A 19440-nucleotide genomic window follows, 5' to 3' on the forward strand; every position below is an offset into this window, starting at 1 on the left:
GCCAGTGCGAGCCGGCTCGCCTCTGCACCCCCGCTGCCCCGGTCGTCCATCATCCGTCTTCCCTGTGCTCCCCGACAGACCTGGTTTCCTTCCTGCGCCGCTGCTTGCCTTTAAAAATTTTATTTTCCTTCGAGGCGCGCTGGCGTTGAAGGGAAGGCAGCAGGCTTAGCTCGGTTTCAGCCTTCCGTTCCCTTCCCTCGCATCATGGCTCCGCCCTCTTCTGACGTATTTCCTGTTTGCGCGAGGGCAGAGCCATGATGCGAGGGAAGGGAATGGAAGGCTGAAACCGAGCTAAGCCTGCTGCCTTCCCTTCAACGCCGGCGCGTCTTGAAGGAAAATAAAATTTTTAAAGGCAAGCAGCGGCGCAGGAAGGAAACCAGGTCTGTCGGGGAGCACAGGGAAGACGGATGATAGACGACCGGGGCAGCGGGGGGGGGGGGGGGGGCTGGAAGAAGGCAGATGGAGGGGAGGAGAGCAGGGGGGGGAGACGAGGGTTGCTGGACATGGGTGGATCATGGAGGGGATGGCAGGGGGAGACGAGGGTTGCTGGACATGGGTGGATGGAGGGGAGAGGAGGGTTGCTGGACATGGTTGGATGCAGTGGAGGGGGGAGAGGAGGGTCGCTGGACATGGGTGGATGGAGCATGGAGGGCAGAGAGGAGAGGAGGGTTGCTGGACATGGTGGATGGAGGGCAGGGGAGAGGAGGGTTGCTGGGCATGGGTGGATGGAGGGCAGGGGAGAGGAGAGGAGGGTTGCTGGACATGGGTGGATGCAGGGCAGGGGGAAGAGGAGGGTCGCTGGACATGGGTGGATGGAGGGTAGGGGAGAGGAGGGTTGCTGGACATGGGTGGATCATGGAGGGGATGGCAGGGGGAGAGGAGGGTTGCTGGACATGGGTGGATGGAGAGCAGGGGAGAGGAGGGTTGCTGCTGGACATGGATGCGTGGAGGGCAGGGCAGGGGGAAGAGGAGGGTTGCTGGACATGGATGGAGGAGAGGGAAGGGAGAGAGAAGAAATGCTGGACATGGATGGAAGGGAGGGAAGAGTGAGGAATGAGATGAGAAGAGGGAAAAGGAAGAGAGGAGAATAACTGCACATGGATGGAGAAAATAGGCTGAAGCTGGATCCACTGGACAGTCAAGTCTGCGGAGGACCAGAAATGAAGAAGAAAGGAGGAAAGAAAAGAAATAAATGGAAAGGAAGCCCTGGAAATGGAGTTAAGAGGACAGATAGCAGCAGAATCGGATACTGGGCCGGCATAATTAGAAAAACAAAGTCACCAGACAACAAAGGTAGAAAAGTTCATTTTATTTTCATTATAGTGTTTGGAATAAGTCCACTTTGAGAATCAGGTGCTGAGGGCTGAATGAATGAGCTCTCAGTGGGCAATTTGGAGGTTTGAGATACGAATTGAGTGTGTATCCGAGATGGACTATTTGGACAACTCACCGGTTGGAAGTTAGAAGAAGCTACCTTTAGTTAAAAAAAACTTTAACCTCCCTCTGACCAGCAAGTCATCCGTGATGGACACTTTTACTGTGACTATTCTGTGCTGGAGCCAGTCAAAAGAGTGTCTCTTGCTTTACCTGGGGAGCAGCAGGGGCCTTTGGCTCACTCTGTTGACTTGAATGAGCGCGTTGGGGTTGAGCTTGAGTAGGCTGGCAAGCTGAAGGGGTTGTACCTATTCCTGGGATAGTAATAGGAACTCCTCCTCTGGCTTGCCAAAGGTCTTCCTAGCTGAGGAGGCTGATGCAGAAGGTGCTTGGCTGGAGAGAGTAGAGATGGTATCAGTGTGTTTTCTCATTTGTTGTGGCTACTTCCTCAACCTTCAAGCTCTGCTGCACAGAACGTTCTAAGTCAGAAACACGCAGCCTTGAGAGTCTCCGCATTCCTATACTTTGAGCAGAGATCCTTGATGCCACATCAAAAGTGCTGAAAGTGCGCCTGGCCAAGAACTTTGGATACACCTTGTGCTGCTTGACCAACTGGTGAACTGACTCGGCCTGCTCCGACATGGGAGGAAAAGCTTCCTCAGCTAAACTAAATGAGGCGATGGTGCCTGAAAAAGAAAAGGAAATTGTCAGGCCGAAGTCAAGGCCTAAAAGCAGCCTGATGATGATGAAAAATAAAAGGAAACTTAAAACTGTGCAAAACAACTAAGATTTTAAAGAAAAAGTAAAAGACTGAGGTTCCATAACAGGAACACAAAGGATGAAAAAAACAAATGAAAAATAGCTGAAAGGCACAAAAAAGCTCTCTAGGAACGAGCGATATGAGGAGACGGTAAAAAATCCGCCCTCTCCTGACCACGGTAGAAAAAGAACTGAGGAGACTGCGGTGGGCGGGAAGGCACTCATTCATGCGCGGTGGAACGTGTCTAGCGCTCCACAAAGCTCTCATTAGACTTTTGTAAATTCTGGACTGTGCGACACAGATCGGTGTCACCCACTTGTGAGAATTAATAAGCTTGCTTGTCCTCGGAGAATCCTTATAACCCTTTTTGTTGTCCAGTGGAACAACTCTTTCATGGGCTTTTGGACGAACTTGACAAAGTTCTTAATATTAGTTTGTACCTTTCTAGCAAGCTTCTTTTTAAAGTATCTCTTAACCTGCTTTATTACATTTTTAAATCTTAATGCCAGTTCTTAATACAAAAGTTAAAAATTGTGAAGAAAGCTACTAATTATTTCTATAGCGCTAGTAGTTGTACGCAGCGCTGTACACATTATATGCAGGTACTTTCTCTGTCCCTAGAGGGCTCGCAGTCTAACTGTACCTGGGGCAAATAAGGTCACAAGGAGCTGCAGTGGGAATTGAACACCAGGATCAAGGCCCACTGCACGAACCATTAGGCTGCTCCTCCACTCGCAGATATAGACCATGTCCTAAATGCCACAACGTTTGTATTAAGTTTTACGTGTATATAGTAATCCAGTCTAAAGCAAGCAGCATTTCCATATCATCAAGCTGATCAATCCATAGACTGGTGGGTTGTGTCCATCTACCAGCAGGTGGAGATAGAGAGCAAACTTTTGCCTCCCTATATGTGGTCATGTGCTGCCGGAAACTCCTCAGTATGTTCTCTATCTCAGCAGGTAGTGGTCACACACAGCAGCAGCTCTGGCTAGGCCTCCAAGCCTAATCCTTAGGTTTTGTTGAGGCCTGGGGTTGAGGGCTCTTTTGAGCAAGTGCAAACCTGGTGGTGCCAGGTCCCTCCTTTTCTCCCCCCTCCCGCTGGCTCCGTTTAAAAAAAAAAAAAAAAATGTTTAAACGTCTTTAAAGGCGTTTAATTCGACGTTTCTTTAAACGTTCATTGCAGCTACTCACTGGGACACCAGTTCGTTACAGCTCGGAGCGGCAAGCAGGTAATTTTACCTTTTTATAGCGGGCAGGGGGTTCCCCGATTCTTCTCCTCGTGGCAATGGCGTCGGAGGGCGAGGGCGCAAAGGGTCGCTCCCCGGATCGCTGGAGCGCTTCTAGAGGGGATGCGGGGGTTTTACAACCTGATTCGCCCTTGATGGGTGATAGTTTAGTGACCGATGAATGTCCCGGTCGTTCCTCCGGCGTGGCGGTTTTTTCCCGCCATAAACGCCCATCCCCCGCTCCTCGCCTCCGCCATCTTGGCCGGCCACGCGGCTCGGACGGCTTCTTCGGGGCCGCCCTTGAGGTTGGAGACATTAATGCCATGAACGCCCTTAATTTGGGCGACGGCACAAAGCGGCTAAAGTTAAGCGCCGTTCTTCCCGCGCGGCTCCTTCACGGAGTTTCGCGCCGGACGCCATTTTGGATGCGCAGCATGTCTCTCCCCCGCTATTGCGAGCGCCGGTTGAGAGTGCGTCTAGGGCTGTTGCCCAGGCTGCGGAAGTGCACAGTCTGGGGGGTTCTCCCCCGAGTTTGTTTTGCTGCTGCATCAGGCTTTCCTCATGCAAAACGCTGCCCCTGCTCCCTCTTCGGATAAAGAGGTTGAGGTTCCCAGAGGTAAACGCCCTCGGGTTGATTTCCAGGCCTTGGAGGACTTTTGTCTCCTCCGATGTAGATGAGGGCAGCGTGTCTGAGGGTCTCCCAACGATCCTTTGCGGATTCCTTGGAGGAGATAGATCCCCGCTCGGATGGAGCGGATGACCCCTCTGCAGCGCGGCTTTTTAGCCCAGAGGATTTGCCCAACCTGTTGTTACAGGCCATGGACACTTTGAAGATTTCCTCTCCGGAGGACGTCTCTCCCTCAGCCCCTGTTGGCTCTGCCATTATGCTGGGGACGAAGCGCCCGCCTAGAACCTTCCACGTGCATGATGCCATGCACACCTTAATTGCGGCTCAATGGGTTGTCCCGGAAACAAGCCTTTAAGTGGCTAGGGCTATGTCCCGCCTCTATCCTTTGGCTGTGAGTGAACGTGAGGCCTATCTGTGGCCTACCGTGGATTCTTTAATCACTGCGGTGACTAAGAAAACGGCGTTGCCGGTGGAAGGTGGCACGGCCCTAAAGGACGCCCAAGACAGAAGATTGGAGGCGGCCTTAAGGTCGTCCTTTGAGGCAGCTGCTTTAAGTTTGCAGGCCTCAGTTTGCGGCTCCTATGTGGCCAGGGCGTGCCGGACTATGGTGCAGCGGGCTTCCCCCTCGGATCATTCCTTGAGGGCTGATTGGCCGGCCCTGGAATCGGGCTTAGCCTATTTGGCAGACTTGCTGTATGATGTCTGGAGAGCCTCAGCTAAAGGCATGGCTCAGACAGTCTCTGCGCGGCGGTGGCTTTGGCTGAAACATTGGTCTGCTGACCACGCCTCTAAATCCCGCCTGGCTAGATTGCCTTTTAAAGGCAAGCTGCTCTTTGGGGTCGAGCTGGACAAAATCGTGACCGATCTCGGCACATCTAAGGGCAAGAAATTACCAGAGGTCAGGGCTCGGGTTAGTACTCGTCCCGATACCTCCAGAGGACGGTTGCAGGAAGCCCATCGGTACCGCCCGGGCAAGTCTGGTTCCTCTGCCCCCTCTTCCTTCAAGAGGAATTTCTCCCCCAAGCAGCATTCCTTTCGCAGAGACCGCCGTCCCGGAGGTGCTCCCTCCGGTCCTCCCCCAGGGTCTCGTACCCAATGACGGGGCCTTGGTCCACGCCCCAGTGCAGATTGGAGGACGGCTGTCCTCGTTTCTGGGCGAGTGGACCACTATAACTTCAGACGCGTGGGTGCTGGAAGTCATCAGAGACGGCTACAAGCTAGAGTTCTGCCAACCCTTAAGAGACGGGTTTGTACTCTCTCCCTGCAAGTCTCCGGTCAAGCTGTGGTAGTGCAGCAGACCTTGGACAACCTGATCCGCCTGGGTGCGGTCGTTCCGGTGCCAAAAAATCAGATTGGCAAGGGACGTTACTCCATTTACTTGGTGGTTCCAAAGAAAGGAGGTTCTGTCCGCCCTATCCTCGACCTCAAAGGGGTCAATCGGGCCTGGAAAGTGAGGCACTTTCGCATGGAGACTCTCCGCTCTGTTATAGCGGCAGTGAAGGCAGGAGAGGTCTTGGCTTCCTTGGACATCAAGGAAGCGTACCTGCATATTCCCATCTGGCCTCCTCTCCAACGCTTTCTGCGTTTTACAGTCCTGAGACGACACTTCCAGTTCAGAGCCCTCCCTTTCGGGTTGGCTACTGCTCCGCGGACCTTTTCCAAAGTAATGGGGGTCATAGCGGCCTTCCTGCTAAAAGGAAGGAGTACAAGTCCATCCTTATCTGGACGACTGTTTGATCCGAGCCCCCTCTTATGCAGAGTGCGGCAAAGCTATGGACCGGGTAGTTGCTCTTTTGAGCTCCCTGGGATGGATCATCAACTGGAAGAAGAGCCAGCTGCGCCCGACTCAGTCCCTGGTGTATCTGGGAGTTCGATTCGACACCCAAGTGGGCAGAGTGTTCCTGCCAGACAATCGGATTGTCAAGCTTCAGGCTCAGGTGGACTAGTTCCTAGTAGCCTCTCCTATTCGGGCTTGGGACTACGGGCAGCTGTTGGGCTCTATGACGGCCACGATGGAAGTAGTGCCCTGGGCCAGGGCTCATATGAGACCACTACAGCTATCTCTGCTGCTGTGCTGGACTCCGATGTCGGAGGATTATGCTGTGCGCCTTCCCGTGGACCCAGCAGTGCGCAAGGCGCTGAGCTGGTGGACGCAGACAGACCAGTTGTCTGCAGGATTGCCTCTGGTGACCCCGGAGTGGATTGTCGTCACGACAGACGCCTCTTTGATGGGCTGGGGAGCCCACTGCTTGGGAAGGACAGCGCAGGGGCTCTAGTCTCCTGCAGAGGCAAGTGGTCTATCAACCTCCTGGAACTCAGAGCCATTCGGTTGGTGTTATTGGAGTTCATCCCGGTACTGGTGTTGAAGCCTGTACGGGTCCTGTCGGACAATGCCACGGCTGTGGCCTATATCAACCGCCAGGGAGGTACCAAGAGCGCCCCTCTAGCCAGGAGGCTATGAGTCTTTGCCAGTGGGCGGAAGCGAACCTGGAGCAGCTTTCAGCGGCCCACATTGCCGGAGTCATGAATGTCAAGGCGGACTTTCTCAGTCGCCATACCTTGGAGCCCGGAGAGTGGCAGCTATCTGCTCAGGCGTTCTTGGACATCACGAAGCGCTGGGGCCAGCCGAGCCTAGATCTGATGGCGTCATCGGCCAATGGCCAAGTGCCGCACTTTTTCAGCAGAGGACGGGACCCTCGATCCCTGGGAGTAGATGCTCTTCTCCAACAGTGGCCGACACAAGAGCTCCTCTATGTGTTCCCGCCCTGGCCCATGTTGGGCAGGGTGCTAGACTGGGTGGCAAAGCATCCCGGCAGGGTAATCCTGGTGGGTCCGGATTGGCCCAGACGTCCCTGGTATGCGGACTTGTTCAGGCTCTCAGTCGACGATCCTCTGCGGCTGTCAGTGGAGCAGGGCCTGTTACCTCAGGGTCCCGTGGTGATGGAGTATCCCTCTCCCTTTGGTCTTACGGCCTGGCTATTGAGCGGCAGCGTCTGAGGAAGAAGGGCTTCTCAGACAAGGTCATCGCCACTATGCTGAGAGCGAGGAAGTGCTCTACTTCTACTGCTTACGCCAGGGTTTGGCGTATCTTTGCAGCATGGTGTGAAGCAGGCTCACTTTCTCCCTTCACTGCTCCAATTTCTTCAGTGTTGGCGTTCCTGCAAGAAGGTCTGGAGAAAGGCCTGTCGCTCAGTTCCCTTAAAGTCCAGGTAGCGGCTCTGGCTTGCTTCAGGGGCCGCCTGAAGGGTGCTTCCCTGGCTTCGCAGCCAGATGTGGTGCGCTTTCTCAAGGGAGTTAATCACCTGCGCCCTCCTCTGCACTCAGTGGTGCCTGCGTGGAATCTCAGCCTGGTGCTAAGAGCATTGCAGAAGCCGCCTTTGGAACCCTTGTCGAGGGCATCTCTGAAAGACCTGACGTTGAAAGCAGTCTTTTTGGTGGCTATCACTTCAGCCAGAAGGGTTTCCGAGCTCCAGGCGCTCTCATGTCGAGAGCCTTTTCTGCAGTTCACTGAGGCAGGAGTGACTATTCGCACAGTGCCTGCCTTCCTGCCCAAGATTGGTTCTCGCTTCCATGTGAATCAGCAGCTCTGTCTCCCTTCCTTTCGTAGGGAGGACTACCCAGAGGAGTACTCCGCTCTTGAATATCTGGATGTGAGACGAGTCATCATCAGATACTTGGAAGTGACCAATGATTTCCGGAAATCGGATCATCTGTTTGTCCTGTTTGCAGGTCCTCGTAAGGGTCTGCAGGATGCTAAGCCTACAGTGGCAAGATGGGTCAAGGAAGCCATTGCAGCGGCTTATGTGGCCGCGGGGAAGGTGCCGCCTATCCAGCTGAAGGCTCACTCCACGAGAGCTCAGGCGGCCTCGATGGCAGAGGCCGGATCCGTCTCCTTGGAAGAGATATGCAAGGCGGCAACGTGGGCTTCGGCTCATACATTCTCCAAGCATTACCGTTTGACTGTGGCTGCACGGGCGGAGGCCCGGTTTGGAGCTTCAGTGTTGAGGTCAGGGATTTCTATGTCCCGCCCTGGGTGAGTACTGCTTCGGCACATCCCACCAGTCTATGGATTGATCAGCTTGATGATATGGAAGGTAAAATTATGTATAATCATACCTGATAATTTTCTTTCCATTAATCATAGCTGATCAATCCATAGCCCCTCCCAGATATCTGTACTGTTTATATTCTGGTTGAATTTTAGGTTCAAGTTTAGCCTTCAGTTACTTCAGGAGGACTTCGTGTTCAAGTTCTTCTTTCACTTGGATTCTTCAAGAGTTGAGATGAGTTTGTGTTACAGTGAGCTGCTGCATTCCTCTCCCCTCCGTTTTACGGGGCTGGATTGAGACATAAATTCTGCCGGCACTCCCTCCCGCTTCGTGCGGCTGTAGGGCAGCTTTGTACCCCTCCCGCTTCGGCGGTGTTAGGGTCAGTCAGCTCCTCCCGCGGTTGCGGTTGCAGGATAAGCCAGATCCCCCCGCATCGGCGGGTGTGGTGTCCCTCCCCCGCTCCGCGGGGATGAGCTGGACGGATTCCCCTCCCCCACTTGTGTGGGGATGAGCTGGGTTAATTCCCCTCCCCCGTTTCGGCGGTGGTGAGCTGGGCAGAGTGTCCCTTCGTGGGTGTAATTCTCTAAGTGCTGAGTCCTGCGGATGGAGCTTTGATATCGACATACTGAGGAGTTTCCGGCAGCACATGACCACATATAGGGAGGCAAAAGTTTGCTCTCTATCTCCACCTGCTGGTAGATGGACACAACCCACCAGTCTATGGATTGATCAGCTATGATTAATGGAAAGAAAATTATCAGGTATGATTATACATAATTTTACCTTCTTTTCAGTGGAAACTAATCCTCCAACTTCATTTCTGTTTTAAAGAAAATCTGGAAAATCTCGTAGAAGAGCCTTGGACTCTAAAGCCATTTGTGCTTCAGAGAATGCTGAAGCTTCTGAAAAGAACGTCCCTCAGAAACAGATCCTAGAGCAACAGAAGAAGCAGAAGCTGGTAGGAATATTCTATGGATTAGATTGTGGTATATTAGAAACTAAGATAGACAAAATTCTGGCCGTACAAAACTACTTGTACACCAGAGACAGCAGCAGTTCCCCTAAATTTCATGTTTTGTGTTGCATAGGTTTATTAACACTATTACAAATATGTGCCATATATGGAGTTTTATTCTCCTAACAAAAGGATTTATAATTCTAAACAAGTCTCTTCTAATGTGGTGCTTATTAGTGCCATATTGTATTTCTCTGTTGCATTTACTGTGGTTAAGAGAACCTGGTGTGTTTCTTACAGGTGGTGTGTTGTATTGGCTTTGCAAGTATTAGTGAGATGAATTTGCATTCTCTCCTTCTATTCAATGTCCAAAGTTACCAGTCTGAACTTTAATTGCAGGTCTCTATCAGTGCTTACAAACTGATGTTTGAAATAGGGTATTCTTCACTTTTGTAGGGATGGAAAAGAGAATGACAGGGTTTGAAAAAGGAGGCGATGTAACTATCAGTTATAGGGTCCTAGGGTTGGTTCTTTTTAACGTCTTTGTGAGTGATATTGCGGAAGGTCTGTCTGGCAAGGTTTGTGTCTTTGCAGATGATACCAAACTCTGCAACAGGGTGGACACCCTAGAGGGCGTGAATGACATGAGGAAGGACCTAGCGAAGCTGGAGGAATGGACCGACATTTGGCAACTAAGGTTTAACCCCATAAAATGCAGGGTCATGCACGTGGGTCGCAAGAATCCGAGGGAACGGTACAGTATAGGGGGTGAAGTGCTTGAGTGTACGAAGGAAGAGCGTGACTTGGGGGTGATTGTGTCTGATGACCTTAAAGCTTCCAAACGTAGAAAAAGCAACGGTCAAAGCCAGAAGGATGTGTGGGTGCATAAAGAGAGGCATGACCAGCAGAAAAAAAGGAGGTGATAGTGCCGTTGTATAAGTCTCTGGTGAGGTTCCATTTGGAGTACTGCGTGCAGCTCTGGAGACTGCACCTACGGAAAGATATAAACAGGATGGAGTTAGTCCAGAGGGCGGCTACAAAATTAGTAAGTGGTCTTGAATGCAAAAATTACAGGGACAGGCTTATGAACCTCAACATGTATACGCTGGAAGAGAGGAGGCAGAGAGGAGACATGATAGAGACGTTTAAATATCTCAAGGGCATTTATGTACAGGAAGAGAACCTTTTTCAACTGAAGGAGAGCTCTAGAATGAGGGGGCATATGATGAAGTTAAGAGGGAATAGACTTAGGAGTAATCTAAGGAAGTACTATTTCACAGAAAGGGTGGTGGTGGCGTGGAATGGCCTCCCAGTGGAGGTTGTGGAGTCTAGGACTGTTCCAGAATTTAAAAAGGCATGGGATAAGCATGTGGGATCGCTTAGGAAAAGGAAGAGTTAGGGGTTACAGAGGAAGAGCAGACTGGATGGGTCATATGGCCTTTATCTGCCGTCATGTTTCTATGTTTCTAGATGTTAAGAAGCAAATACTACACATATTCCTTAGACTATCAACTAACCTGTTTCTTCTTTCCAGTCCATCTTTTGTTGGTTGTTAATCTTGGTTTTGTTTTTAATCTGTTGACCAAAGAATTGTAAAAAATGTTTAAAAAATATTCTGCCTAGGCACAGAGTGAATCTCCTGTTAGTTGAATGCATGGTTTTTACATACTGGAAATTCTGGGGGACCAATCAGGATTTTCCATTTGAGAAGGCTTGAATGCACAGACAATACACATCAGTATATCTGAACCTTGAGTAGAATAGAAGCTTATAATCAAACCCACCAAGTAAAAGCCTCCATTAGATGGAAATGATGAAAGCTGGTGGGGAGCACTATCCCAGAAATTAATGAGCTTTTAGTCATGTTCCATTGGAAGTCACATTATACTTATGTCTCAGTGTAAATAATAATGTTCTTGTCTTTCTTCCCTTTGGATGTTCTCATTCCGTTCAGTAGCACAAATTATCTGCAATGTCATCTACTTCAGAGATGCCTGCATCATCTGGTCCAGATGTTTCTGAAGAATATTATAATTGTGCTTGTAAGAAAAATGCTATTTAAATCCATTTGTCATTGTTAAAGCTTGATGTTCATTTTTGCAGAATAAAGAAAAGAATCCAGACAAAAGCAAACATGTGTGCACTAACCCTGCAGAGGCATCTACTAGAGATTCTTCCAAAAATTCTCTCAAGAATGTGCTAGACAGCGCTGGACTTTCCATAGTGACGGTCAGTAGAGTGGATATTGACATCTTACCTTTTGAACAAGAGAACCCTGAAGGGGATCGCCTGATACTGGATGAGAGAATTCAGAGCGTGATCACTTCTGCTGAAAAAGAATCTAAAGGACTTCCTGAGGGCATGTGGCTGAAGGACAACCAGCACATTAGAAAGGTGGCTTCTAAACCAGAAAGAGAGGATTTTAACCAGACCTCTACCAAGAACATGGAAGATGGAGATGACACAATGAAACTCTTACAGCCCGTTTTCAAAGACCAGAGATCCAGTGACCAGGTAAGAAAAGCCTATGAGGTAATCAAATAGCACGAGTTGTGCATTTCACCACTTATGAAATGCAGTTCTTCAGGTAGATTTTCACTGAAGCTTGAGGTTATCAATAGAAATCAAACAAAATAAACATGGAAAAGAAAATAAGATGATACCTTTTTATTGGACATAACTTAATACATTTCTTGACTAGCTTTCGAAGGTTGCCCTTCTTCGTCAGATCGGAAATAAGCTTATTTCCGATCTGACGAAGAGGGGCAACCTTCGAAAGCTAGTCAAGAAATGTATTAAGTTATGTCCAATAAAAAAGGTATCATCTTATTTTCTTTTTCATGTTTTGTTTTGTTTGATTTCTATTGATAACCTTAAGAGTGGACTAACACGGCTACCACACTCCTCCACTGAAGCTTGAGAAATTTAGAATTGCCTTTGCAATGCTCATTACAAACAAGTCGTTCCATCAAACCTGTTTGTATAGTCTGTGGAAGGCTTCTTCGAAAGAAACGTCTAAATCAGAATTTGGACGTTTTACAAAGGCGTCCAAATTCTGAACAGGAAAGAAGGTCATTTTTGAAAAAGATGGACGTCTGTCTTTTGCGTTCGAAAATACTATGGCCGTCCTGTGATTTGGACGTTTTGTGATTTGGATGTCTTTGTTTTTTGGCCACTTTCGGAAAAAAAAAAAAAAACGTCCAAGTATAAACGTCCAAAATCAAGCCATTAGGACGTAGGAGGAGCCAGCATTTTTAGTAGACTGGTCCCCTTGACATCCCAGAACAGCATTAAGGCACCCTAGGGAGCACTGCAGTGGACTTCATAAAATGCTCCCAGGTACACATATGACCATTGCTCCCTTACTTTGCTGAGCCCCCCAAAACCCACTATCCCCCGACTGTACACCACTACCATAGCCTTTACGGGTGAGGGGGGCACCTATATGTGGGTACAGTGGGTTTCTGGTGATTTTTGGAGGGCTTACAGTTTCCTCCACAATTGTAACAAGTAGGGAGAGGTAGGAGACTGGGTCCACCTGTCTGCAGTGCACTGCACCCACTACTAGACTACTCCAGGGACCTGCGTTCTATTCTGATGGACCTGAGTATAACATCTGAGGGTGGCAAAGAGGCTGGCAAGTAATGTTTTTCATCACATTTTTGGAGGGTGGGAGGGGGATTAGTGACCACTGGGGGAGTAAGGGGAGGTCATCCCTGATTCCCTCTAGTGGTCATTTGGGGCAACTTTTTGGGCCTTATTCGTAATAAAAACAAGTCTAGTTCAAAATGTCTACATTTTAGTCCTGGACATTTTTACTTTGTTCCTTTATGGCTGAAAGACGCCCAAGTCCCACCTTGAATATGCCTTGCACGCCCCCTTGAGATTTGGACGTCCTTCTGACGGACTTCAGAGAAAGACATCCAAAAAGAGGTTTCGATAATACTGATTTGGACGTTTCTGTGAGAGAAACATCCAAATGCTGACTTATGTCACTTTTTCGATGTCTATCTCTTTTAAAATGATCCTGATTGTCTCCTTTTCATTCCACAGAACTGGTACCGCTTACATTCTCACTCTTTGCAATTTTGTATCCATGCTGGCTCTGATGCATTTTCAGTACACTTTCTATTCATAGTACTTAGACATTTGGATTTTTTTCTTATTGGTGCAGTCCTATATTTTTCCTTTTCCTAATCAGATTTTGCACTTTCCATTGATTGTCTGACATATTTGGATTTTGTGATCCTTGCAATGTATGAGTTATATGCAGATTCTATTTATCTTTATCTACCATAGCACACCTACCCTCAGCATTATTTATTTAAGTTTCTTGTTTGTCTTCATTTTATATATTATTTATTATACTACACATTTTTTCATGTATATAGTTTTACATTTTATTATGCATTCTGTATCAGTTTATAAGCATTTTATGTGTTTTTAATAATTTATTTCTGATTTTATGATTTTAAGTTTATGTATATCTGTTTTTAATATTTCATGTTTCGACCCCTGACACAGGTGGTTTCACCGAACCATGGACCGGGTCAGGTCTAATCAATAAAATTTAATGCCCCCACTCTTGAAGGCTCCTTGTACGTTTTTGATTTGTTGCTCCTTTGTGTGTCCTACAATGCAAGACTAAATTTAAGTACATAAGTATTGCCATACTGGGAAAGACCAAAGGTCCATCGAGCCCAGCATTCTGTTTCCATTCCCTTAATGGAAATGGACCAGAGTACTTAAAGAATAGGATCTCCCTCTATACACCTCCAAGGTCATCAAGGTCCTCCCAAGGAGTATCCATGACTGCACCCTCTGTAAAGTACATCACTGTTATTTTAATATTTTTACTGTAATTATTGCCTATGTTTGACTTATTCTTGCTTGCGGTACACCATCGTGGATGAAGTTCTTCAAAAAGGCAGTAAATAAACACCAGAAAACCCCCACTCCCCCTTGCATACCTTTGATCCACCACTCGGGATTTGTCTTTTTTTGGTACTGACTCCTCAGCTGTAAAAAAGAATATAATAAAAATAAAAAATATGTATTCAACCAGAAAGGATACCCAGCAATAGCGCTCATTTCTCAAAAACACTGATTAAAAAAACAAAGTTTTTGTACTTTCAAAGAAGCCTTCATTAGGAAGATAAACACCTAAATCTATAATTTATAAATAATTAAAAATAGAAGGCCTGAGATGTTCCGAAATGTTGCCTAAAAGTGCAAGGTCTTTGTCATTGCAGGAGAATCTGGACTCTACAGAGAAACTTCTAGAACCATTTGTTCCAGTTCTAATTTCTGTAAGTTCCAGCACATTTTGTCAGCTGACAGCATTGACCTGTAAGCGAATAAACTTGGTAGTAGCTGCTTAGAGCTCATCCAGCAACATTTTTCTTTGTTCACTTGTTCTAAGGGATATTTATAGTAACTTATTTATTAAGCACCAATATTGCTAACAGAGAGATCAGGTTAGATCTATCATTCAATTCCATAGTGACTTGGAAGGTCTGTATTATGCTGTCCTGTATGTTTGCAATGAGAAGTGAGGAAAAGTCAGAGATCAATTAGAGTTTCTTACTGTTGAAATAGAAGATACTGGAAATGTGGCGAACTAGATGGGCTTTACAGTCCTTAATTTGCCATCATGATCTGTCTTTCATTACTGTGAAATGTCAAATAAATTGCTATTAGGTGGTTCTAGAAAAATCAGAAACCACATGAGCAAAGATTAAATGGTGTGTAATGTCACTGATACTCCAAGACTGATCAATGGGTACTGTCTTGGGTACCAGCTGGAACCGCAAATGCGTCAGACTTCCTCTTTTTATGTTCTTCTCCTACTGCACATATGGTCCTTTCCAGAAGAAAGAACACTTCATGTTCTCTGTGGGCATTTAGAAAAGCAGAATTAGGATATACTCGAACAGGAGAGTCTGCCTGACTGTCCTCTCTCCTGTTTCATTTTGTGGGCCTGTAATGAGATTGGCAGTTGCACAAAGAGAGAGCAGGAGCATATAGGTCCAGAAACCCGAGGTACAGGGAGTGCATGTCTTGGGAAATACAGAAGTAGCTGTATTGTTGTCTTTGCAGCAGCTCTTACCTCCCAATCGTCCCAAATCAATATATACCGTATTTTTCGGACTATAAGACGCACCGGACCATAAGACGCCACCTAGGTTTTAGAGGAGGGAAATAGGAAAAAAAAAATTTTCCTTTTTCCCTCCTCTAAAACCTAGGTGCTCCTGTGCGTCTTGTCCGAGTTTTGGATCGCCGTCCCGTACTTACACGATGCCATGTTCCGTGGTGGTCTAGTGACGTCGGGGCAGGAAAGAGCCCCCTCTTTCCTGCCCATCGCGCTGCTCTCCGTGCTCCTCACTGCTTCCTGACGGTCTCGGCGAGATTCAAAATGGCCGCCGAGAATCTCGGCGGCCATTTTGAATATCGCCGAGACCGTCAGGAAGCAGTGAGGAGCACGGAGAGCAGCGCGATGGGCAGGAAAGAGGGGGCTCTTCCCTGCCCCGACGTCACTAGACCACCACGGAACATGGCATCGCGTAAGTACGGGACGGCGATCCAAAACTCGCTACCTTCGGACTATAAGACGCACCCCCCATTTTCCTCCCAAATTTTGGGGGAAAAAAGTGCGTCTTATAGTCCGAAAAATACGGTATATTGTTTAAAGTGGAAAATAGAAACCATGGAGGGGACAGTAAGAGGAAGAACTACTGCAGGGACAGTAGAACACTTCCATGTGTGTCATGGGCTGCCACATTTCTGCTGAGTGAACAGAAAGGGAAATTTATATTGAGAAAACTCAAAGCCTATTAAGTTCACCACAAGCAAATGTAAATATATTCCAGGCCATTAAACTATTTTATATCATTGTTTTTTTTTCCCCTTTAGGATGAAACTTATTCTAAGAACTCAAGAGAAACTGAGGTAAAATCAAACAGTGCTCTGAAGCCCCATAGCTCTTTGTCTGAGCCTTCTCTATCATGGCAACGAAGGCAGAGGAACATGGAGCAGGTATTTAAGCTGAACAGCTTTGTAGTTCTTAACTTCCATCACATCACATCACATCACTTCATTGCCTAATAGTACAGACATCTCTAACTTGAAAGCAGTACTTCAATGTAGTCAGCTTGAAAATTGGCTCTGTTCAAATGCTTCATATTGGGTGTATAATGCTAAAATGAGGTTCTGTATACTCTTATGAGGAGAAAATAACTAAATAACTTTCAAATTTAGAGTTGGTTTCCTTTTTAATTTAAAAGCCAACCCCGAAGCTACTTATGGAAAGCAATGACTTCCTAGCAGGAAGAGAGAGAATTTATGTATACCGTATTTTTCGAACTATAAGACACACTTTTGTCCCCCAAAATTTGGGAGGAAAATGTGGGTGCGTCTTATAGTCCGAATGTAGCGTACCTGCTCGCTGTGGGGGGGAGGGGGGGCGGCGGCGGCAGCCAGGGCCAGTCTTAGGCCGAGGCGAGCATTGCGACCGCATAGGGTCTCGCGCTCAAAGGTGCCCCGTGCAGCACGCCTCAACTCTACCCAGTGCTTTTTTTGTGAGGTCCGGCTCTCCTGCCCGCTCCCTTCCGTTCGTGCACCTGTGCTGAGAGGGAAGGGAAGCGACGAGGAGGCGAGCCTGCCTACCTGCTGCTTTTTGCCGTGACTTCGGGTATGTAAATTAAAGATTTCAAGGCAGGGAGCATGGTTGCACTAATGGAAAGTTGGGGAGCTGAGGGCAGGCGGGTGGGCGGGGGTTTGAACGAATTGCTGGACATGGGGAGGGGAGGAGAATCGTTGGACATGGATGGCAGGAGAGGACAAATTCCACTGCAGAGCCGCACAGGTTGTCAAAACTGCTGTCCCCATACAAGAGTGTTGCACAACCTGTGGTCCTCCAGGAGATCTCCGCCACACTTTTTGCTTCAAAATTTTTTTTCCTATTTTCCTCCTCTAAAACCTAGGTGCGTCTTATGGTCCGAAAAATACGGTATATGTAATTACAAAAATGTGCATAATAAAAACAGTAGCTATAAAATGAAACATAACATTAAAACCCTCCTCCTCCTCTTATCCTGTTAACTTTAAGCTGCTCACAAATAGTACATTTAGGGCCCTGTTTACAAAACCGTGCTGTAGGTGTGCTAACGTAGCATGTGCTAATGCTAGAGACACCCATAGCAATATATGGGTATCTAGCGTTAGCGCGCACTAATTTTTAGCACACGCTAAAAAGTTAGCACGCCTACAGCTCGGCTTAGTAAACAGGGCCCTTAAACTATAAAGAATGCCTGCACAAATAAATGTGTCTTCAAAAGCTTCCTAAATTGCACAGTATTGTTACATAATATTGTTACACAGCCCCAGTGGACCGACCAAAGAAAAGGCAGTGCCCCTAGTTTCTGTGTAATGGGCTTCAAAATTCTATTGAATCAACCACCACATAGCAGTCTCTGAGAGTAATTGTTGACAAAATGGCAACAGTGCATTCCTGGTATACATTAGTCCCCAGATTTTAGAGGGTATAGTGAAGTTACTTACCTGCAACAGAGGTTCTCCATGCACAGCTCAGGATAAATTGGCCACACTAGATCCTTGGGACACACCTAGCTAGTCAGGTTTTCAAGATATCCACAATGAATACGCTTAAGAGAGATTTGTATGTACTATATCCGTTGTATGCAGATTTTTCTTTTATGTATATTCTTTGTAGGTGTCCTAAAAACCCAACTGGCTAGATGTGTCCTGAAGACTGGGTTTGTGAACCCCTGCTGTGCTTGGTTGAAGCAAGTTAGATTGGTTTTGGAACACAATCTGTAGTTCAGGAGGACTGAATCTAGCAGTAGTGGTTTATGAAGGTCATGTGGCTTCAGTGTGTAGGGTGGAGAGAGAGAGAGGAAAACATTGTTAACATTGTCAACTTGATATATGAAGGCAAGAGCATCTCTAACAGCAGCCCAAATTGTTTAACAGCTGTGCTGTTTCTCCCTATATGACCTGTAGTTACTTAGGGGCCCTTTTACTAGGCTGTGTTAGGTGCTAACATGTGCCTAGCCTAGCAAAAAATGGACTAACATGGAACATGTTAAAGGATAACATTAGTTTTTGAATATGTTCGTGCTAATGGCATGCTAATTTGTTTTTGTTTTTTTGATGGGGAATATCGGGGACAGAGAGAGGGCATTCTATGCTAACCAGTTATTAGTGTATCTACATTACCGCATGCTAACTGGATTACACACGGTTAATGTGAGAGCCTTTATCACCTTCAAAATAGGTGATGGTAAGTGCTCACACGGTAATATTTTTTTAAATGGCAGTGACCAATGGTAACTACTGCATGGCTGTTAATGGAATAAATAGAAAATAGTTTTTTGGGGGGCCAAGATAAAAATTGGCCTAAGTGTGAGGGAAAGACCCGTGTTAGGGTGTGCTAAAGCCAATTTTTATCTTGGTAAAAGAGCTCCATAGATCATAGAGCTCAGTAGTAGTTAAGTTTTAACAAGGTAAGGTAAATCACCCAACTAGGAGAGCTCAAAGGAAAGTGGCAGGAAGAGGTCACAGATCTAGAAAGTAATTGTGTGAAAAATATTTCAATTAAAAAATGTTCCAGATTCAGTTCAGTTCAGATCTTATATACTGCTTAATATCCCCCGTTCGGAGATCAGTGTGCTTAAGTTGGATACAGTGTTATAGGTAGGACATTCGTTGAATACAGTTTTACAGTCTTATTAGATGAGTAATCTTGTTTAGCACTATAGAATATGAGAGTAGTAGAGAAGTTTCATTTGATGTTTCTGTGGCCAATTAAGGGACATATAGTAGAAGTGGTTGTTCTGTGGCAGTCTTTGGAAGGAGAAAGGCTTTTGTTATATAGTAGTCTTTGGAAAGAAAAAGGTATTTAACTGTTTTCGGAAGCTGAGGTAGTTTAGTCTCAGATCTGATGGCAAGGGAGAGTGAGTTCCATAAAGAGATTCCTGATACTGGGAAGAGTGATCTAAAGATCTTCTGAAATCGGATTTCCCGGTAGAACAGTGGTGCTAAAATTAGTTGTTCTTTCAGTCTGCTGGAATGAACGATATACAAAGATGAGAGATTAATCAATAGTTCAGATGTGACACCTTGTAGAATTTGGAAAACTAGACAGGTGGCCTTAAACCTAATTCTTTCAGCTATTTATTTATAACATTTGTATCCCACATTTTCCCACCTATTTGCAGGCTCAATGTGGTTTATATAGTACCGTAGTGGCGTTCACCAGTTCCAGCATGAACAAATACAAGGTGTTATTGTGGTAGAATAAGGTTCATATAGGTATAATGAGGAACTTAGGGAGGAGGAGCTATGGGTAACCAATGTAGTTTAGCCAGATATGGCGAAGCACTAGTATATCTATTCTGTTTGAAAATTAGTCTAGCCGCTGTGTT

At 46.8% G+C, this 19440-nt stretch overlaps 1 protein-coding gene across 2 annotated transcripts in view; it reads left to right on the forward strand.

Annotated features, from left to right (window-relative positions):
- NEK4 (NIMA related kinase 4) overlaps positions 1 to 19440 on the forward strand; it is an 85090-nt gene that overhangs the window by 26326 nt on the left and 39324 nt on the right. For both annotated transcript variants that reach the window (XM_030206088.1, XM_030206089.1), the window contains exons 6-9: positions 8872 to 8998; positions 11099 to 11509; positions 14248 to 14304; positions 15908 to 16030. In XM_030206088.1, coding sequence (XP_030061948.1) covers positions 8872 to 8998; positions 11099 to 11509; positions 14248 to 14304; positions 15908 to 16030 — 718 coding nt within the window. The remainder of the gene's footprint in view (positions 1 to 8871; positions 8999 to 11098; positions 11510 to 14247; positions 14305 to 15907; positions 16031 to 19440) is intronic.

The sequence above is a fragment of the Microcaecilia unicolor genome, chromosome 6 (assembly GCF_901765095.1).
Source record: "Microcaecilia unicolor chromosome 6, aMicUni1.1, whole genome shotgun sequence".
Classification (NCBI taxonomy): domain Eukaryota; kingdom Metazoa; phylum Chordata; class Amphibia; order Gymnophiona; family Siphonopidae; genus Microcaecilia; species Microcaecilia unicolor.